This window comes from Apteryx mantelli, chromosome 9 (assembly GCF_036417845.1).
Source record: "Apteryx mantelli isolate bAptMan1 chromosome 9, bAptMan1.hap1, whole genome shotgun sequence".
NCBI classification, from domain to species: Eukaryota; Metazoa; Chordata; class Aves; order Apterygiformes; family Apterygidae; genus Apteryx; species Apteryx mantelli.
This window is the reverse complement of record NC_089986.1, coordinates 1093528-1110877: the sequence shown is the minus strand read 5'-3', so window position 1 is coordinate 1110877 and position 17350 is coordinate 1093528. Positions and strand designations below refer to the sequence as shown.

The window sequence follows — 17350 nt, the reverse complement described above, 5'->3', positions numbered from 1 at the left end:
AAATCTAGATATTCCACATCAGATGGCCAACACACTCCGAAAGTGCTGGCAAGTTATGTTCTCATCTACATATTTCACTATTTAAAATGCACTTTTAAAGGGAAAAATAAGACAACCCTCCGCCCCCCCCAAGAGTTACTATTTTTGTAAGATAGCAGCTCAGTGTGGAATTGCAGAGAGCCCGTGGGTAAACCTGGATGTGCTCTCCATCACAGTCAAAATAAAAAGCAAAACTAAACAGCTCAGAGGTTGGAAGAAACTGGATTTTCCTTTTAAGCGATCTTAACGGTGCTACTGCTACAGCAGGCAGCAGAGCCCAGGGAAGCCCTGACCGGGAAGGCAGGGGATGAAAATACTGAGCGTTGGGAGAGCCCTCCTTCAAGGACGAGGCGCCCTGAAGAGCTCAGCCCACCGAGAGAAGCGCAGCTACAGCCAAGGCAGCTGCTGGATACGGATCCACCGGGATGTCACTAAACTGGAGTCCGGCTGAGGAGGACGTGCCCTACTTGACCACACTGGGAACGCCAGCCCTGCATCCCGGAGCGCGGGCTGTCCTGCCGGGCACCTCCGAAGGGCTTCGCTCTAACACGCATACGCGTTACTCTGCCCGCTCTGCTAATGCCAGTGTTTTCCTGGGGTGAAGCGAAGTCTGCTCACGGAGGAATCCTTACGTAGTGACTACATCCGTCAGGAAACACGACAAATGAGGAACTCCTTTAAGTCTCGGAGCTTGTTTTCAGGGCTTTGTAACTCGGCCATAATCTTTTTTTTTTTTTTTCCATTCAAGTTCAAAGCAAAACCACTTGGTCTTTTTTAAGTTTTACTGATTTCAGATGCTTGTTCTAACTTTAAAAAACAGCTTTTCCGGCAGGCTGTGGTTTGTGCCTCTGGATGTTTCGGGAGAGTAACCCCCTGTGGTGCAGGGAATTTGGTCCACTAGTCGATCACTTCTTTAAACAGCGACATTGAGAGAACTGAAGGTCTGGGGGACTAAAGGCGGCCCGTCGAAGGCTCGCCTGCCGCGATGCCCAATCTGCCCGGCGCGCAGGGACTACCGGCACCTCTGGCTCCTGCCGGGGAGCAGAAAGCGCCTGAGCTCGCCTGCCCAAACGTCACTGCTCCAACCTGCTGCCGCTAACGGACGAGAGCGCGATCGAAGGCGCTGGCCGATCTCGGCCCCGCAATCTGCAGAGCTCCCCGCGATCGCTTCTGAGCAGCGTTCTCCTTTCTGGTGCTCGTTGCAGAACGCAGCATGATTTATTTATGGACTTATCTAATTGCATTTTGTTTTTAAGCCATCTCTGGCAAGTACCCACTGTGAGATAAAGAGTCATCAAAGGGAAAACATCCCGTGGTGATTCCTAGCAGACGCCCATGCCCCAAGATGCCGGGCCCAAGTGGAGCTGCCTCTCCAGCAGCCTCGACGTGTTTCAGGGAACTCTTTCCGCAGAGAAAACAGCTCTAAAAGGGAAGTGATGTGATCTTGCGAAAGGGGAAACCAGGATGATGTCAGCTCTCAGAATAGTCGCAGCCGCCCTGGGAAGTGTTCGGCGCCAGGTGACACTCTGGGCTACTTCTCGCGCGCAACTTTCCAGGCTGCAACTTGTCAGCCAGAGATGAAATAACTAAGAAAAAGGAATTAACTTTCCTTGTAAGGAGACAGATCTCCTAATCATGCAGATGCACAGGCAGAGAGAAAAGCATTGCAATTATGACTGACTGCATTTCGAAACAGAGATCATTTTTCCTCCTCCCATCTTGTTCCCTAAGTACTCAGGAACCAGATCCAAAAGTAGAACAACCAATTTACATCACAAACCCTCCAACTTCTACCTTGTCACCACGCAGCACAGGATCTTCGAGAGATCTGCGATTACAACGATGCCGGTCGCTAAGAAATGTACCGTGCCGTGGACCGAGGCGCGGACCGGCGGGCTAGCTGGAGGGCGCCAGCTCCGACTGACGCGGGGAGCGCTCCCGCCCAGGTGACCGAAACACGACGGCGTTTCAACCTGGGGTCGAGCAGCCCCAGGGCACCGCACAGCGCAGGCGGCAGCAAACATCAGCCACCGCAGCTACGGGGACAGCCGCGATGCTTCTGCTGGGTACGCAGGTGGGAGAGCACGGGCCGGCGATGGAAAAGGGACGGCCACCACCGCGGAGCCTCCCTAAACGCTGCCTCTGAACCACCAGCAGCAGCCGGGCTGCGAGCGGCCGGCGGGCAGCCCGTGCTCCGGCCCCGGCACGCCGCTGGCGCCCAGCCCACGCAGCCGCCGGCGCGATGAGGCGCTGAAAACACTGTCGGGCGTCGCAGATAAGAAAGATTGAGGGCAAGGGAGAACGACAGCTAGAGAGGACCAGCGTTTGCAAGGGCTGTAGCGAAGGATGATAAACGATGAAGAGGAGGTCTCTGAGGGAGTGTTAACACCACGCGTCCAGAATGAAAGAAGACGGAAACCGAAGACGATCTTTAATCCAGGTAGCTGAAGTGCTGCCATTACATCAAACCCTGGAAACTTGCTGTCCGTGCCCTTTCGTTCCACACGTTAACAGAATTTCTGGGTGCTCTTGCTGCTGCCATAGCTGTTCCTAAAACAGCCCTAAAAGTGCTCAATATTTCTATTTCTTTCGGTAGCGGAAGGTCAGAAGACTAACTGCAAGCATTCATTTACGGTACGATCATTCAGTCATGCTCTGTCCTTAACCACTACCAAGATGTGACGTTAGCAGTTCAATCAAAACTTAGGTGATTTTCTTTTACAAGAGAAAAGTTTTATGATTAGGAGACATGATAAATGACATTGCTTGTGACAGTAAATTACGTATACGACTTCCTACCTCCAATCTGTCTGTCCTCATTAGCTTTTGGGCAGCGGCAGCGGCGGCTGCAGGAACCGGGACGCCAGGGTTTCCTGCAACCAGCATGGGCGCAGTCGGCAGGATCTCTGCTGGGACCAAGCCTGGGGAGACAGGCCCCAGGTAGGGATTAAAGGCGGCTGATGCATTGGTGGCTAAGCTTGGTGCAACTGAAAACATTGGCTGCAATTAAAAAAAAGAAGAAGAAAGAGACTTTAATATTTATGCTATTCATGCTGTCAACATAACAACATTGCGGCCGTCATCTTAAGCATGATGGCAGTTTATTTCCATTACTGATGCAAAAGCAGCATTTGTTCTTGCAGCGGAACGTGAAGAACGCCCCAAAACCGTAACCCGCTAACAGGGGAGCGTTCGGTGAGGCCAGCCCGGGCCGCGGGCCTCCGCCGGGCTCTGCCGCGCACGCTCCCGTCCCGCTCCCGCGTGGTTCGACATGCGGCAGAGCTTCCCCTGGACCCCCGTTCGCTCCCCGCCGGAGCAACGCCGCCGACAGCCAGCGCTGCCCACGGCCGCAGAGCAAAGGCCGAGCATCGCGGAGGAGCGTGCGCAAACATGCACAAACGTCCCGACAGAAGCTGCACGAGAGCTCCAGCGCACCCTCTCCATCAAACCCTACTCAAACTTTACCCGCACCGACAAACGCATTTTTAACCATGATGTAAACCAGCACTGGCTCAGAAACTGCAGAAGTTTAATACAGGAACAAGTCCAGATTATGATAATGGCAATCACTTATTTTTATAAAATTAAACAGGCTGTGCGTGCTGATATTCAGAAAGAAACACACAGCGGAGTGATAAGCTTTATTTAGACTAAAACATTAAGCCAAAGGGAGAGACAAGAGACTATGCAAATGCCAGGGTTTTTGTTTGTTTGTTTGAAAAAAAGAAACAGGCAGTAACCAAAGCACTCCGCTGCCCTTGCAGGCTATCGTGTGCTGGGAAGATAACTGGATGCAGAAGACCAAATAATTCTGCAAGACCAAACGAGTGCTGTTACACTGGAGTAAAGATTAAATAACCAAACAGCCCCAGTGAATACAAAGGCACTGTTCTACCAGTGTCACTGTCAGAAGAAATTAGGCTGGACGGCTTTCTTTGCTGTCTAAATAGAGCGGTTACTTAAGGCATTTACATTTTTCTTCCAAAGTAATTTTTAGAGGGAAAAAACAACTACGAGTTTAATGCATCTCTTTTTCGCTCTCTGTTTCATATCTATTGAAGCCAGACAGCATATAAAACCACATGTTTTTGTACTCCTGAGGAAATGACTGAATTGTTTGGAAGCGAGGAGCAAGTCCCTTCTAAACACTGCACAAAAGCATATGCGGAGATTGTTGAAGAAGAAAGACCGGCAGTTGCATAAATGGGAGTAACAGCTTTGAGGTCTCTGGTTCTTCATCGATGTAAATGAAAAAGAAACATGCACATTTTACAGGAAATAATATTAATCATATTAATGTAATATCAACTGCATTTTTCATTACTGTGTTATCACCTATGTAATAATGTACATTAAAAATTGAACTATGAACAGGCCCGTTAGTGTGCAACTTTAGAGATATCAATGTTTGATTTCAGCCCAATATCCCCATGGTATAGTAAATAAAAGACCGTCCTATTTATTTTCTACCAAGATCATCGTACATTGCTATAAATATCCTGCCCTGCAGCCTTTAGACCACTGCAAAATAATAGCATATTTTATGAGAGCAACTTCAGATTTTTTCTGAAACTCCCACGTAATTTGCCATGTGCTGTAAACATGTAAAATAGAAGATAAAAAATTATCCTGCGGTCGCATTAGCCCAGTCTTTGAGCCGCTTCACTGGCAGACAGTGAACGCGACGCAGTCAGGAGCGGGCAGCACAGCTTGCTCCGGGTAGCAGAGGCACTTTGCAACGGCACGAAGCCAGCTGCACACTCTGGCACCTGGAGAACATTTCCGACCGTGCAGCGGCCCTGGAGAAAAGGGGCCGTGCGTCAGGGTGCCCCGGGGGCTGCGCAGCCGCGCCAGGGGGGCAGAAAGACCCTGCGCCACCCGCGCGACACGGCAGCAAGCACGTCACGTGTGCCGCACGCAAGCCAGAAGGTACGCCGACCTCTCTGTTTTCTCCTATTCTAAATCTAAAGCCTGTAATTTTATCTTACTCTGAAAAAAATATTCATTTCAGTTTATCCATCCTTTCTGCCGAGCTTTCTTATTCTCGGCAGGCAGCTAAAGGCGCGCAGAGATGTCAGGGCACCTCCAGGTCGCGGTGACGCCGTCCCATCACGGCAGCCACGCGAATTAGGGGAAAACCGTGCAACACACGCACCGCCCAACGGGACCGCGGCAGCACAGTGGAAAGGACCCCCAAAAACTGAAATTGGAAAGCAAAGAATGAAATTTCACGGCCGTTACTAAAGCAAATGGAAATGCATCATTCGCATCTCATGGGGAAACCGCCCGGGGACTGGGAGGAGACGCAGAGGCACGACGTTTCCGACGCTCCATGGAGAGAAGGGAGGCCCCGTGGGTGCCGCAACGGGGGCTCGTCCCGCACGTGGGGGCTCCGCGCCGTGGGTCAGAGCCCTGAGGATCCGGGGCCCCGAGGCCGCAGAGGGGAAGGGAAGCGGCGGTGGGAGCCCAAGCACGCAGGGGCTGGGAAACGCGATGCCTCGTTACTTGCAGCTAAGAAAATTAAAGCATTTGTCAAACAGAAGCACAAATGAATGCATCCTACTGCTTTTCCTACTAAATTAGAGCTTCTCATTAAGTTAGTTCGCTTTGCTTTTATTAACGCATATGGTGTTGATTTTTATAAAACAAAACCCAAACTGACTGAAGCCCCGTTAGACAGGATGATATACATATACGGCTTCCTAGAACACGCCGAAACAACATCTGCTTCAGCTGTGCTGAAAAAATAAAGCAATTCTGGGGCCAAACTGCCAGGAGGGCGCCCATTTCCAAACAGCGCCGCGGCAGCACACCCGACCGGCCTTGCTACAAGCCCGCGTCGTGAACGAGGCTCGGTCCCGAAATACAAAGTCTGCAATCTTTGAACTCGAGTGACTGTATGCAAAAATCATCCGGTCACATGCAGAAGTTTTAGGCTACGTTTTCAAATACGCTGGCTCTGATTTTGCTCCTCTTAGGGGCTGTGGGAGAGTAACATAAAGCAGAATTTCATCTACTGTTTTACACATTATCTTCACGCTAGCTTCTGTTTATATTAAAAAGGAATGTTAATCTAAAGCACTACATTAAAATATTTATTTTTCATGTTTACCCAAACGTTGGTGTCTATTTACACACTGATATGTATAAACCGGAGAGCTGTATTTGGTTATAATTCATGAAATAAACACAAAGGTTGCAGAGAACCATATTTTAAGCAATGTTTTTCACGGTGTCTTCTGCATTTTGACAGGCAAACTTTTTTGTAGCCCCAGATACAAATTTGCTGACTCTCATGGCACATCACCGTACCCAAATCAGGAAATAAAAATAAAATTGTGGCACGTATATACTTTGGCTCTGAGATGCCGAATCAGAAAAGCCATTCTGAGGCTGCTCGGGGGCCCCTGCGCTCGCACCGCTTCGGCTCGTTTTCCTCCTTACGCAATGCATACGGTTTTGCTCAAAGAGAAGCCTACCAAAAGAGGGAAAATAAAATGTTGTATCTTCTCACTCTGCGATAAGCGGCATCGAAGTGAACGCGAGGATCCTCCAAAACTTCTCCTGCTTCCCCCTGCCCCGACCCGCTTTTTTCGGAAGTGGCCGAGGCATAAAGTTCCGTGAGAAAGTAACAGCTCTGCTACTAACTCAGACGAGCTCAATAATACCTACCGGTGCTTCCTAGACCCACAAGATGTGGGGCCAGGCGACCATCTGGCACAAGCACGAGAGTCCTTTCTGCTGAGCTGATTTTTCCTAAGCATTCAGCTGTGTTTTGAGGAATATTAATTGCTGCTATACCTCTGAAATAAGAGCGAAGCTGAAGAGCTCAACTAACAGCTTAAATATAGGCTGTCTGACGAGATCCTAGCGGAAGATATCCAGAGGTAAATCCAACCTCCCCAACTCCATCTTTGCCGCCCTAAACGACAGGAACCGAGCAGCTGTCTGAGCAGCAGCTAATGCAGAAGCAGATTTTTACCCGCTTATTTTTCCTGTGCTGCCACCTAACCTGCCAGAGGAGACGGCGCCAGCCAGGGGAGCGGTCCGCCTGCTCTCCGATGCGGGATACGGCAGCCTCGCTCGTGCGTTAACGAGCGACCTCTAACGTCTGCGCTAGCAGTCTATACGAGGAGGATTCTGGGCCAAATCTATCCACGGTTTCGCTCCAACGACCTCTCCGGATTGCGCTGCAGAGCTCTGGCACAGGGCGCTCGGCTCCCAAGCGCGTGCGCGCGTGCGTGGCTGATGACGAACACGTTCGAGCACGCCGAAACCACGGATTTCTGCGGATGGTAAACTAACCAGCCCAAGGAGTTCAGCGACATGAAACGCCCTGCTGGCCGGGCTTAGAAGTACCGGGGAAGCACACGACCCGAGGTCTGATCGCCTTGCGCTCTGACCAGGCGAGAGATTTCTGACAGATGCTTCTCCTCCTCCCCGTTTTCTCTGTGGAAAGTGCCGTTTTCTGCACCTACCCTTCTTCCTGCCCTGCCTGATCTGTTGGCACTCAGCATGTCTCGCTCGGGACAAGCCTTCAATTTTGCCTGACAACGTGCTGTACAAAGCAAAGTCCAATTCCAGCAAGAAACACTACGAGAAGGTTCCCTTCAATGAGTGGAAAACACCCAGCGGGAATCTTCTCGGAAACAGGAATGTCCTAAAGCGTACGAAATTGCAAAGGAAAAGTCTATCTGCTAGAATTCCATGTAGATCAGTCGCTTCATTAAAATTAAGAAATGCCTTACTTAAAACTACTAAATTAACGAAAGGCAAACAATGCTGTTTCAAGCAAGGGAGAATTAAGCGGTACGAAGACCTACGGACTAGCGTTTTACTGGGTCTGATCGCTCCGTCAGCCACAGGCCGAGAGCAGCTTCCGTGGCTTTCGCGGGCACCCGACATCGCCAGCTCACTGCGGCCTCGGGGACACGAGGCAAAAGGCGCACGTACCACGGGCTGCAGCGGGGCGCCGGGCATCATGGCGTTGGCGAGCTGCATCTGCTGGGCCAGCATGGCCATGTTCTTCTGCTGAATCAGGTTATTCCGTCCATTTATCTCCAGCTGCGTTTTTAAGTGTGGCGGCGGGTGAAGATATTTGCAGTTTTCCCTTGAACATCGGCCCTGGAGAAGAGAATTAACACAACTGGATTAGACACTCATAGGGCAAATCGTCCTGCAGGACGTCACTGCCTAAAGCAAACGCAAAGATATTGGAGATCTGGGGGGGGGGAAGCCTCCAGCTAACGCTCCGGGTTGTCACGCGCAGCTCGGCGCAGCGGCCCCGAAGCGGAAGCGCCCGAGACCCCAGGCGCAAAGGCGGCACCGGCTGCACAGCGCCGGCCGGCACCAGCGGTGGCGAACGCGCACGGTAAGGGCAGAAGGAAAACCTCTCCCTTCCTAACTGAAACGACTAATTACAATCATCATCGTTGCAATTGTCGTACCTCTCCGGAGGCATCACAACTGAAACGCTTCAGGTACGAGAGCGATCCAACACGTCGTACGGCTTTCGAAAACGCACATTCGTTAATAGGGAAGCTTTACACACTAACTGTTCTTTAAAATCGTAACACCGGAGCCTGTTCTTCCACAAAAAGGATGATGAAAATAAAAAAAATTAAAAAAGGAAAAAGCTGGGAAGAACAGGTTCCTTAAATTAGAACTTTTTTGCTTTATTCATTCATCTTTGAAATAAATCCAAACAGGAGCAATGACAAGGCAAAAACACAGCCTTAATTTAAGTAAGAAGCCATTTTTATCAGGAAACATTAATTCAATATAGTTTGACCTTATACTGCAATTCTCCTCAGAAAGCAAAAGCATATTCTTGTTACAGGATCTGCCAGAAACCTAATCTGTACGATCATTTTTGTCTCTCCTTCGGTTAGGATAAATGGTTTGCTTCCCCCCCCTCCCATCCGTCTCTCCTGGTGGCAGCCCCGATTTCCCAAAGCCCCTTTTCCTAGCTGGCCAGCTGACGCAGGACGACGCACCTGATGCAACGGAAAAAACATTTCCCCGCGGTGGGCAGGCTCCGAGCCGTGCGCAGGCGCCTTCCACAGGGACCTTCGCTGTTCCCGCGGGGCCGGCATGGCATTCCTGCGGGGCCTGGCATGGCATTCCAGCAGGGCCCGGCATGGCATTCCTGTGAGCCTGGCACAGCGTTCCCATGGGGCATGGCACAGCGTTCCCGCGAGCCTGGCACGGCATTCCCGCAGGGCCTAGCACGATGTTCCCAGAGGCCTGACCCAGAGTTCCCGCGGGAACTGGCACGGCGTTCCCATGGGGCCAGCATGGTGTTCCCGCGGGGCCCGGCACAGCATTCCCGCAGGCCCAGCATGGTGTTCCTGCAGGTCCAGCACGGTATTCCTGCAGACCCAGCACGGCATTCCCGTGGGGCCAACCCAGCATTCCCATGGTGCCGGCATGGCATTCCCACAGGCCCAGCACAGCGTTCCCACGGGGCTGGCACAGCGTTCCCGCAGGGCTGGCATGGCGTTCCCATGGGGCCGGCACGGCATTCCCATGGGGCCGGCACAGCATTCCCATGGGACCGGCACGGCATTCCCACAGGCCCAGCACAGCATTCCCGCAAGGCTGGCACAGCATTCCTGCAGGACCCAGCACGGCGTTCCCGCAGGCCCGGCCCGGCATTCCCACGGGGCTGGCACGGCGTTCCCGGAGCCCTGCACGCTATGGCCGCCCGGCCGGCATGGCGCCGGGAGCCGCAGGCTCATCCCGACCGGTGCTGGCACCAAACGCCGCAGCGCGATGCGGCGCCCACGGCTGCCCCCTCCCTCCGCCTGCCTTCATCCCCGGCAGCTCGTCTTTCGGTGCGAAAACCTCCGGGAACTACTGCTGCCGCCAGCGAACGCGGGGCGACGTTACGCAGCTACCGGGTGCCTGGAGGACGCGATGCGACATCGGCGCAGCGCAAAGTTCAGTCTTGATTACTGCTAAACGAGTGCTAAAGCGGAACTGCGACGCGCTCCTCGAACCGGAGAGCAGCGGCTAACAAACCCGATTCAGAAACGCGGATCAAAGACAGTTTTCTTATCTGCCCACAGGATTTTCATACTTTTCCCTCCTTTCCATTTCATACATGTAGATCGTCAAAAGATGAACGATAAACCAGGACCCTCGCACCAAAACGGAGCTCAGCTCTTTAGGGCGCTAAATATCCCCATGAAAACGGGGGTTTAGGCTGCTCCGCACCTTGTCGGATTGAACCTAAACTCCAGCATCGCTTCGTACAGCAGCTTTATTTAATGCATTTCATGGACTCAAACGTTTTAAGGCCAGAAGAAACCACTGCAACGACCCGACCGACGTCCTTTGCGGTTCCCTCTCGGGAACCGAGGAACCTCCCACGGCTGATCCTTCACCGAGCCCATCACTTCTCTCTGATCAGCAGCTGATCTCTTAGGAAAACAACTTATTTTAACTTAAAGACTACAAAAATATGCCACGCTCCTGGGCAAATTCCGCTTACGGCTAGTTATCATTAGTTATTATCAAAAAGCATGCATCTCTTTTCTTGTTTTTATGTCCCTTTGGAGTCTGGTGCAGCTTTTCACTTTTGACCTTTTTGAATTTTCAGATCCTAATGAATTTTCCAAAAGAGGTGCAGACCTACTTCTTTGGAAACAGTCTTTCTTTTCTATTTATGCTTATATTCCACAGATCCATCCAAAATGGACCACAGAAGCCCCAGGAATCGGAAACTACAGGCTGAAAACCACCGTTGAAAACCTAGATCTGGAACACAGACTGCGTGAATCTCTTTTGTGCTGTAAGCAGGCAATTTCTTAATCATCTCTTCAGTAAACTCAAATAGCTCAAGTCTCCAAAGCTTCAGGCAGATTTTCGTTTCTCTGGACGTGTTCAGCGGACCTTTTCTGAATCCCTTTCTATTTTCGCAATCGTGAAAGAAGATCAATACCGTGAGCGCACAAATTCTGAGAAACAAAAATCCAAACGCACCGGCCCGGTGCCTGAAACGCCGCACCAGCCCCCGGCGGGACTTTAACAGTGTCCCGGCCGACTAAAACTCGTTTTATTCGGAAGACGCGTGGCGGGGGGGGGAGGAAGCCCCGCCGCGGTCTCGCCGCTCGGGCGGGCACGGCGCCCGCGCTGCCTCCCCGGCGCGCTCTGCACCCGCCGCGCTACGCCGGAGCCGCCTGTTTTTGCACGAAGCTGCGAGGCGACCGCGTCGCACGAGGAAGCTTGGCTCCCTTAGACGGGACGATAATCACCGCTGCTATAACAGCGCTTTACAACCCTCGGAGCGCTCGACTCCCGACAGCAGAGCCGCAAAGATAACGCCGCGTTTGACGCCGGGATTAGGCTTCGTGCACAAACTACGCATAAAGGCGCATTAAAGCGAGCGGAGGAGCACAGCGAACGGGGCGATTCCGCCGGCCGCGTCTCGCTCAGCAGGAAGGCGAAAGCGAGACGGGCGCGCGCAGGCCACTGTCGCACGATGCCTTCCTGCAGCTATCGTATCAACAGCGCGCAGGCGGCAAGCCCGGCCGAACCAAGCGACCAGCCGGGCTGCCGTTGAATTAAGGCAGCACAATGATGCCTGCAGCATTTTAAACTGCCCGGCCCCGGCGAGGCTGGCGGTGCCGGCCCATCGGCTCCTGCCCGATGACGCCTCTTGCCCCGCTCTCCCGTTAAACGCTGCGGGTCAGCCGCTCTCCGCGCGGGAGACCCCGACGCCCACGACCAGGATGCAGGAACCCGCCGGCGACCCGCCGAAGGGAAGGGGCTGCTGGCGCAGCCGCGCCGGAGAGGGGCACCGGCGGCGCGGGGGCCGCGGGCGAGCGGCAGCTGGGGAAATGCAAAACCAGAACCAAAACCCCCAACGAGCGCGGTGTCCACACGAGGCGGCTACCGCTCCTCTCGCTGGTTTGCCACGAATGACGCGCAAAGCCCTAAAATCTAGGCATCTTTACAGGAGGTTGCTGGGCTTCTGTAAAAAGAGCTGGTCAAATTGCTGCGCTTGGAAATAGGCATCGTTGCTGTGTTTTTGCTTGCAAATAGGCATTAACAAAAATGTATCTATAGAAAAATAAATACTTACTTTGCTTATCCATTTGCTGAAAGAAAATGCCTGTTTTCCCAGAGTTTCCCATATATTTCCCAGGATGGGGGAAGCAGCAGCAGCACGACCTCTCAACGCTGAACTTGCCTTCTCCCAGCGGCAGGCACCATCGCCGGGAAACCATTATAAATCAAAACGGGGGGTAAAGGCAGGGAAAAACACTTCCCACGTTATGTTACTGTGCCACAACTAGAGGGGAAAAAATATTTTTCTCACTTTGTTTTTCAAATTCCCCTACAGAAAAACCATTATTTATTAGGGCAGATGTCATCATTATTTATTGGGGGTCCTTCCAGATGTGCACCTCTCCGTTTAAGTTATCCGAGGGAAGAAGTACCGTCTCCTGGCTACCAGCGGGTACTACACAAGACACATGTTAAGCCCTATTTGAAAGAAGAGGGCAAGCAAACGCTTGCTGCTGCTGTTGTTACAGAAGTAAACTCATGCAGGCTCCCGATTTTGTTTCAGTTTTCAATATAAATATTTCTTTAAAAGCATGTGATTAATTTCCTGTTCTTCATGTTTTACTCTCACGGCTCACAGGCTCTCTCAGAAGGAAAAGCCTGTTGCGGCTGGGGGGCAGGACCCGGCTCTTTTTGTTTAAAGCGAATACCCGATTATTCGAAACGTGCAAGACGTCATTATTTCGGCGGGGAGAGCAGAATTAGGCACAGCCCGCGGAGGCCAGGTAATCACCGTTCCTCCGGCTGCGGCGCGGGAAGAACGGCTTTGGAGGCCTCTCCCACGGGGTGACGGAGGACCGAGCGGAGGGCAGCGCTCCGGGATGGGAGGAACAAATCCGCGATCCGGAGCCAGACCCGCGCTCCTCGCCGCGCGCAGCTTCCCCCGCGCACCGCGGCGCCCGGCACGACGCCAGCTCGCCCCGCGGGGCGCTAACCCAGCTGCCCTCGCAGCCCGCAGCTGCCTAAAGAGCAGGGTCGAGGCCAGGGAAGGCTCTTAAAAGGTTTAACACCAGGAGCGTGGAAGAGGAAGCCTGCAAACCTCGGACAAGAGGAAACCACAGTCAAACCCGCCTTGGAAAAACCACCCCAACTCGTTTCGCATCCTGAAAAACACGGCATCAAGATTTCTGCGAGACCTGGAGCATCCGGCAAACGTGCTGGGCTTTGATGCTGCCCCGAGACGTTTAAGATTTTCATGCGGATAAGCAAGAGTAAGTCGATTTTTGCGAGGTCGCCGTTGTGTTCTTCTCCACGACACCGCTTTCCGCGACGTGCAGCCCGCGTCCTGCCTGCCAGAGCCCACCCTCCGCGGCGGATACGTAACAGCGATTCCTTCTTCTTTCCGACGACACGCCGAGTGCGTTTTGGACAACAAAAAAGTTTCCTGGGATTCGCTTCCGAGTTTGCCAGCTCATTTACCCGCCACGCTTGTGGCTTATGTAATACGGGCACCGAAAACTTTTGCTTTTGCCTTGAGGGACTGTTTAATGGAAATGCCGGCAGAAGTCAATAGCTAATTAGCAAGAAGATAATTTGAGCGCGGGGCTTTGCAGAGACCTCTGTGCTACCGTTCGGCGCCGAGCGGGCATCTCGCCGACCGCTGTGAAACGCGCTGTACCTTCTCCTGACGGCGCCGGGACCCCACGGGCGGCCCCAGCGCGGCCCCCGAGCCCCGCGGAGCAGCGGCCAAAGGGCAGCTCCATCCTCCTCCTCCTCCTCCTCCTCCTCGCGTTCACCCCACAGCCTTGCAACGACTCCGGCCTCTGGCCTGCACGGGTTTACAAATCAACAACACCCAAACTGCTCTAATCCAGCTACACCATTTCCATAAATTGCCTCGGATGGAAACCAGCTCTAGCTCCTCCGCGCACAGCAGAGCCCTGTGTCTGTGGCACCGTGGTTCTGGTTCCCTATGTGCGTCCTTTAATGCACGTGCAAACCCCAAACCTCATATAAATCCTCCGGCCTGCGCCGTGCCGCAGGCACCGGCATGCGGCATCCCCTGGGATGCGCCCCACACCAGTCGAGCGCTACCGGCGCCTGCGGCCGCCCCATGCAGACGCCGCGCTGCCGCCGGTGCAGAGCTTAGCGCCTGCGAAACGCACTTTGCCTGTATGGGCAGCACATCGCGCTCAGGCCTCTCTCGGCAAGTGAATTACGGTTTTACAGCCTGCAAAGGTACTGAATAAGCTCTTTATAGCACGAAATCTCATTCTGGTCAAAGTTATGCTGACAGGATTAGAAAAACAGGTATTCTTCCTAAGATCAGATTATTGCATCTTGTCTTAAAACAAACGAGCAAGTTTCCTCCCTGTGCGAATGGTTCAGCTGGTGCAAGCACTGCAGCTGCTTTCGGAGCCGTTCAAACGCACCCGCCTAGGCTGCGGGGACGCGGCTCCGAGCCGGGCAACTTGCAGCCAAAGGCAAGCAGCACAGCCGGGGGGCAGAGAGGCGGTTTCGTATTTGTATTTGTAATTTTAGCAGGTATTAGGCAGATTCACAGTGTTTGGATGCTCGTACGGGGTGGGGGGGGGTGTTGAAGGCGGCATTTGCAGGAGAGGTTGATTCGGGAGGGTCAGCAAACATCAGACTGGACGCTGCCAAAATACAAATAGGACAGAATTCTGTATTGCTAAGGATCGCACAAACGGATGCAGCCAGGAGACCGCAGGTAGCTCCTCTGCTGTCTCCTCCTCTCCTTCGCAAACCGGAGCGGGAGAGGGCCGAGCAGCAGGGGCGAAATCGGGGGACGCCAGCGCTGCAGGAGCGCGGAGGTCGCCTGATGCGGAAGCGGCGCAGGGAGGAAGAGGGCAGCTGCGGCCAAGCGACTGCCGCGCCGGGGCGAGGATCCCGCGGGCACCGGGGTCCCGCCGAGGGCGGCGGCAGGGACCTTCTCCCCGCGCCTCGCGGGGCGGCCGCACCTGCAAAGCCCCGTTCAGCTCAAGGGCTTTGCAAAATTCAGGAGTTCGGGAAAGGGAGGACAGGCGGGACGTACGAGCTGAAAGGGGAGAGAAAGAGAGATCTTGCTCCGAAACCAAAACGCAACCGCTTTTAAAGACCGAGAAACCCGAGCATGCGCATTGCTCTCCGTAAACGCTGTCTCGGGCCACCTCCAGGGAAAACCAAATGAGAAGCGAAAACGGGTAATGAGCAGCAAAAAGATCCTTCCGCGGATACGTTAGTGCCATCGGCACGTAGGAGGAGTGGAAGTCCAATACTCGGTCTCTTAGACCAGACCGTAATAAATGGGAAAAGAGTGAAATCCCGTCTGAACTTGCTGAGCCCTGAACTAATGCTTCAAAGCAGAGCAGCAGAAAAACCAAGTTAGGAGATTTTTTTTTTTTTATGACAGAAGCCTGAGTAGCGGCTTTCGCTGGGCGCTTTCGGCGCGCAGCTGCAGACCGCAGCCCCCAGAGCCGGCTCCAAGCAGCAATGCTGTTCGGCAGATCAGCGTTACCGGTGCTGCCGGTCAGCACGGAGAGGGCACGCTGAGCGCCGCGCTGCTGCCAGCGCTGCGCCGTGCCGGGCCAGGCCATCCCATCCCATCCCATCCCATCCCATCCCATCCCATCCCATCCCATCCCATCCCTCTGCAGCGGGACAAACCCAGAAAAAATAGATAGACCCAGCAAGCGTGTGTCTGCGACGGACGTGCCCGCCTGCTTTGAGCACGCCGAGCTTAAGGACTCCACAAGGGGCTTTTCTCCGTTCTGCTACAACTAGATAACACAGATAGCCCTGCATATATCCGAATAAATGCATCTATACGGACACGTTTCATAAATGCAGCTGGTCTGGGAAAGTCTTGCAACTAACCTGCGCCAGCCTGCTGGGGCTGTTTGTTTCTGCTATTTTTACAGCACCGCAGCAGCGTCCCCCAAGCTGCACGACGCCGGCTGCACCGCTCGCCCCATGCTCGTACCACGGGCTTTTTCCTGTAAACAGAGCGCAAGTAAAGAAATGACATAACGATCTACCCCGCTGCGTCAGTTGCTGGTTTTTTGCATATTTTGGTGCTCGAAGGAAATGGCCCGGAGCCAAATTAATTCTCCGATTAAAAATTGTCGCTTAGCAACAAGGTTTAATCCGTGCCACGGCAAACAGCGGCGGGCGACGCTGCTCGCTGGGACGTCGCCGACGGGCGCCAGCCCTCCCGCGCCCAGGGCAGCCCCGGCTCGCCCTCACTCCGGGGTAAAACTGCAGCAGAAGTCACACGAGCCCCCGGAGTTCCTCCCGTTTTAACCAAACGCTTTTCCTCAGACGGCTTTGCGATACTACGGTTAAATACACTATCCTGCATGCAACAGCACTGTCATCGTTGCTACCGTTAAATCAATGAGACAGGCTCTGTATTCCTCGAGACGTAAAAAAACAGGCTTTTAAACATAAAAGCATCTGCCAGAAACAGGCTTTAATCTTTTCTGATGGTCTTCAAGAGTTACTACAGCATTTAAGCACCTTTAATGTTATGATGGATTCAACAAAGGATTTCCATACATTAAAGTTACCAAGTCCTGGTTTTCGAAAGGGGAAGACAGTCCTCCGATATTTAAAAGGCTGCCTTCTAAAAATAAGAACACAAAGTTTCTTGTGGCTAGCAGAGGTTCATACGTTTCAGTTATACCGAATGCAGTAGCATTTACTGACACTATTCAACTGTTGTTGATTACGGACATTATTAAACTAATCGCTGCAATACATTCAGAACGCACCGCGATACAGAATGACAACAACAAAAAATGAGGGCGTTCCCCTACTGTTTCCCTGCATTACAGTTTTAGTTGAAAACCGAGTTCCTGGTCTCCACGGGCTGCTCCTGCAAGCGCGACCGCTCTGCTCTGCGCGCCCCGCACTCCTCCCGCGCCGATGCTGCAGGTCAGCGTTTCCGAGCGAATCCCGACTCGAGTCCGTGCTGTAACTATACGACGTACGAGGACCTGGGCGAGTGAGCGAAAATTGCATCGCGCTGCATTAGCGTGCTGCCCCACGCGCCGCGGGCGCACGGCCGCTCTGCGCCGTCCTCTGCAAACCACCACACATCGGCACCCGCCTCTGCGCGCCCGGAGGGATCCATAACCACAAATGAAGGGAAAAGCTTGGCAGCAATAGCTGGAGAGGCAGAAGGAGGCAGAGAAATTGGCTGCGATATATGCCTTTTTTTGTCAGCTAATCTAATGGAAAGCCGTAACCTCACCGTACCCTAGCTGTAGAAGATTAAGAACTTCTGATGCAAAGCAAA

At 53.2% G+C, this 17350-nt stretch overlaps 1 protein-coding gene across 9 annotated transcripts in view; it reads right to left on the bottom strand.

The window, feature by feature from the left end:
- Positions 1-17350, bottom strand: part of MBNL1 (muscleblind like splicing regulator 1) — a 111185-nt gene that overhangs the window by 22080 nt on the left and 71755 nt on the right. For all 9 annotated transcript variants that reach the window (XM_067301538.1, XM_067301542.1, XM_067301543.1 and 6 more), the window contains 2 exons: positions 7993-8163; positions 2839-3039 (listed from right to left, as the gene is read on the bottom strand). In XM_067301538.1, coding sequence (XP_067157639.1) covers positions 2839-3039; positions 7993-8163 — 372 coding nt within the window. The remainder of the gene's footprint in view (positions 1-2838; positions 3040-7992; positions 8164-17350) is intronic.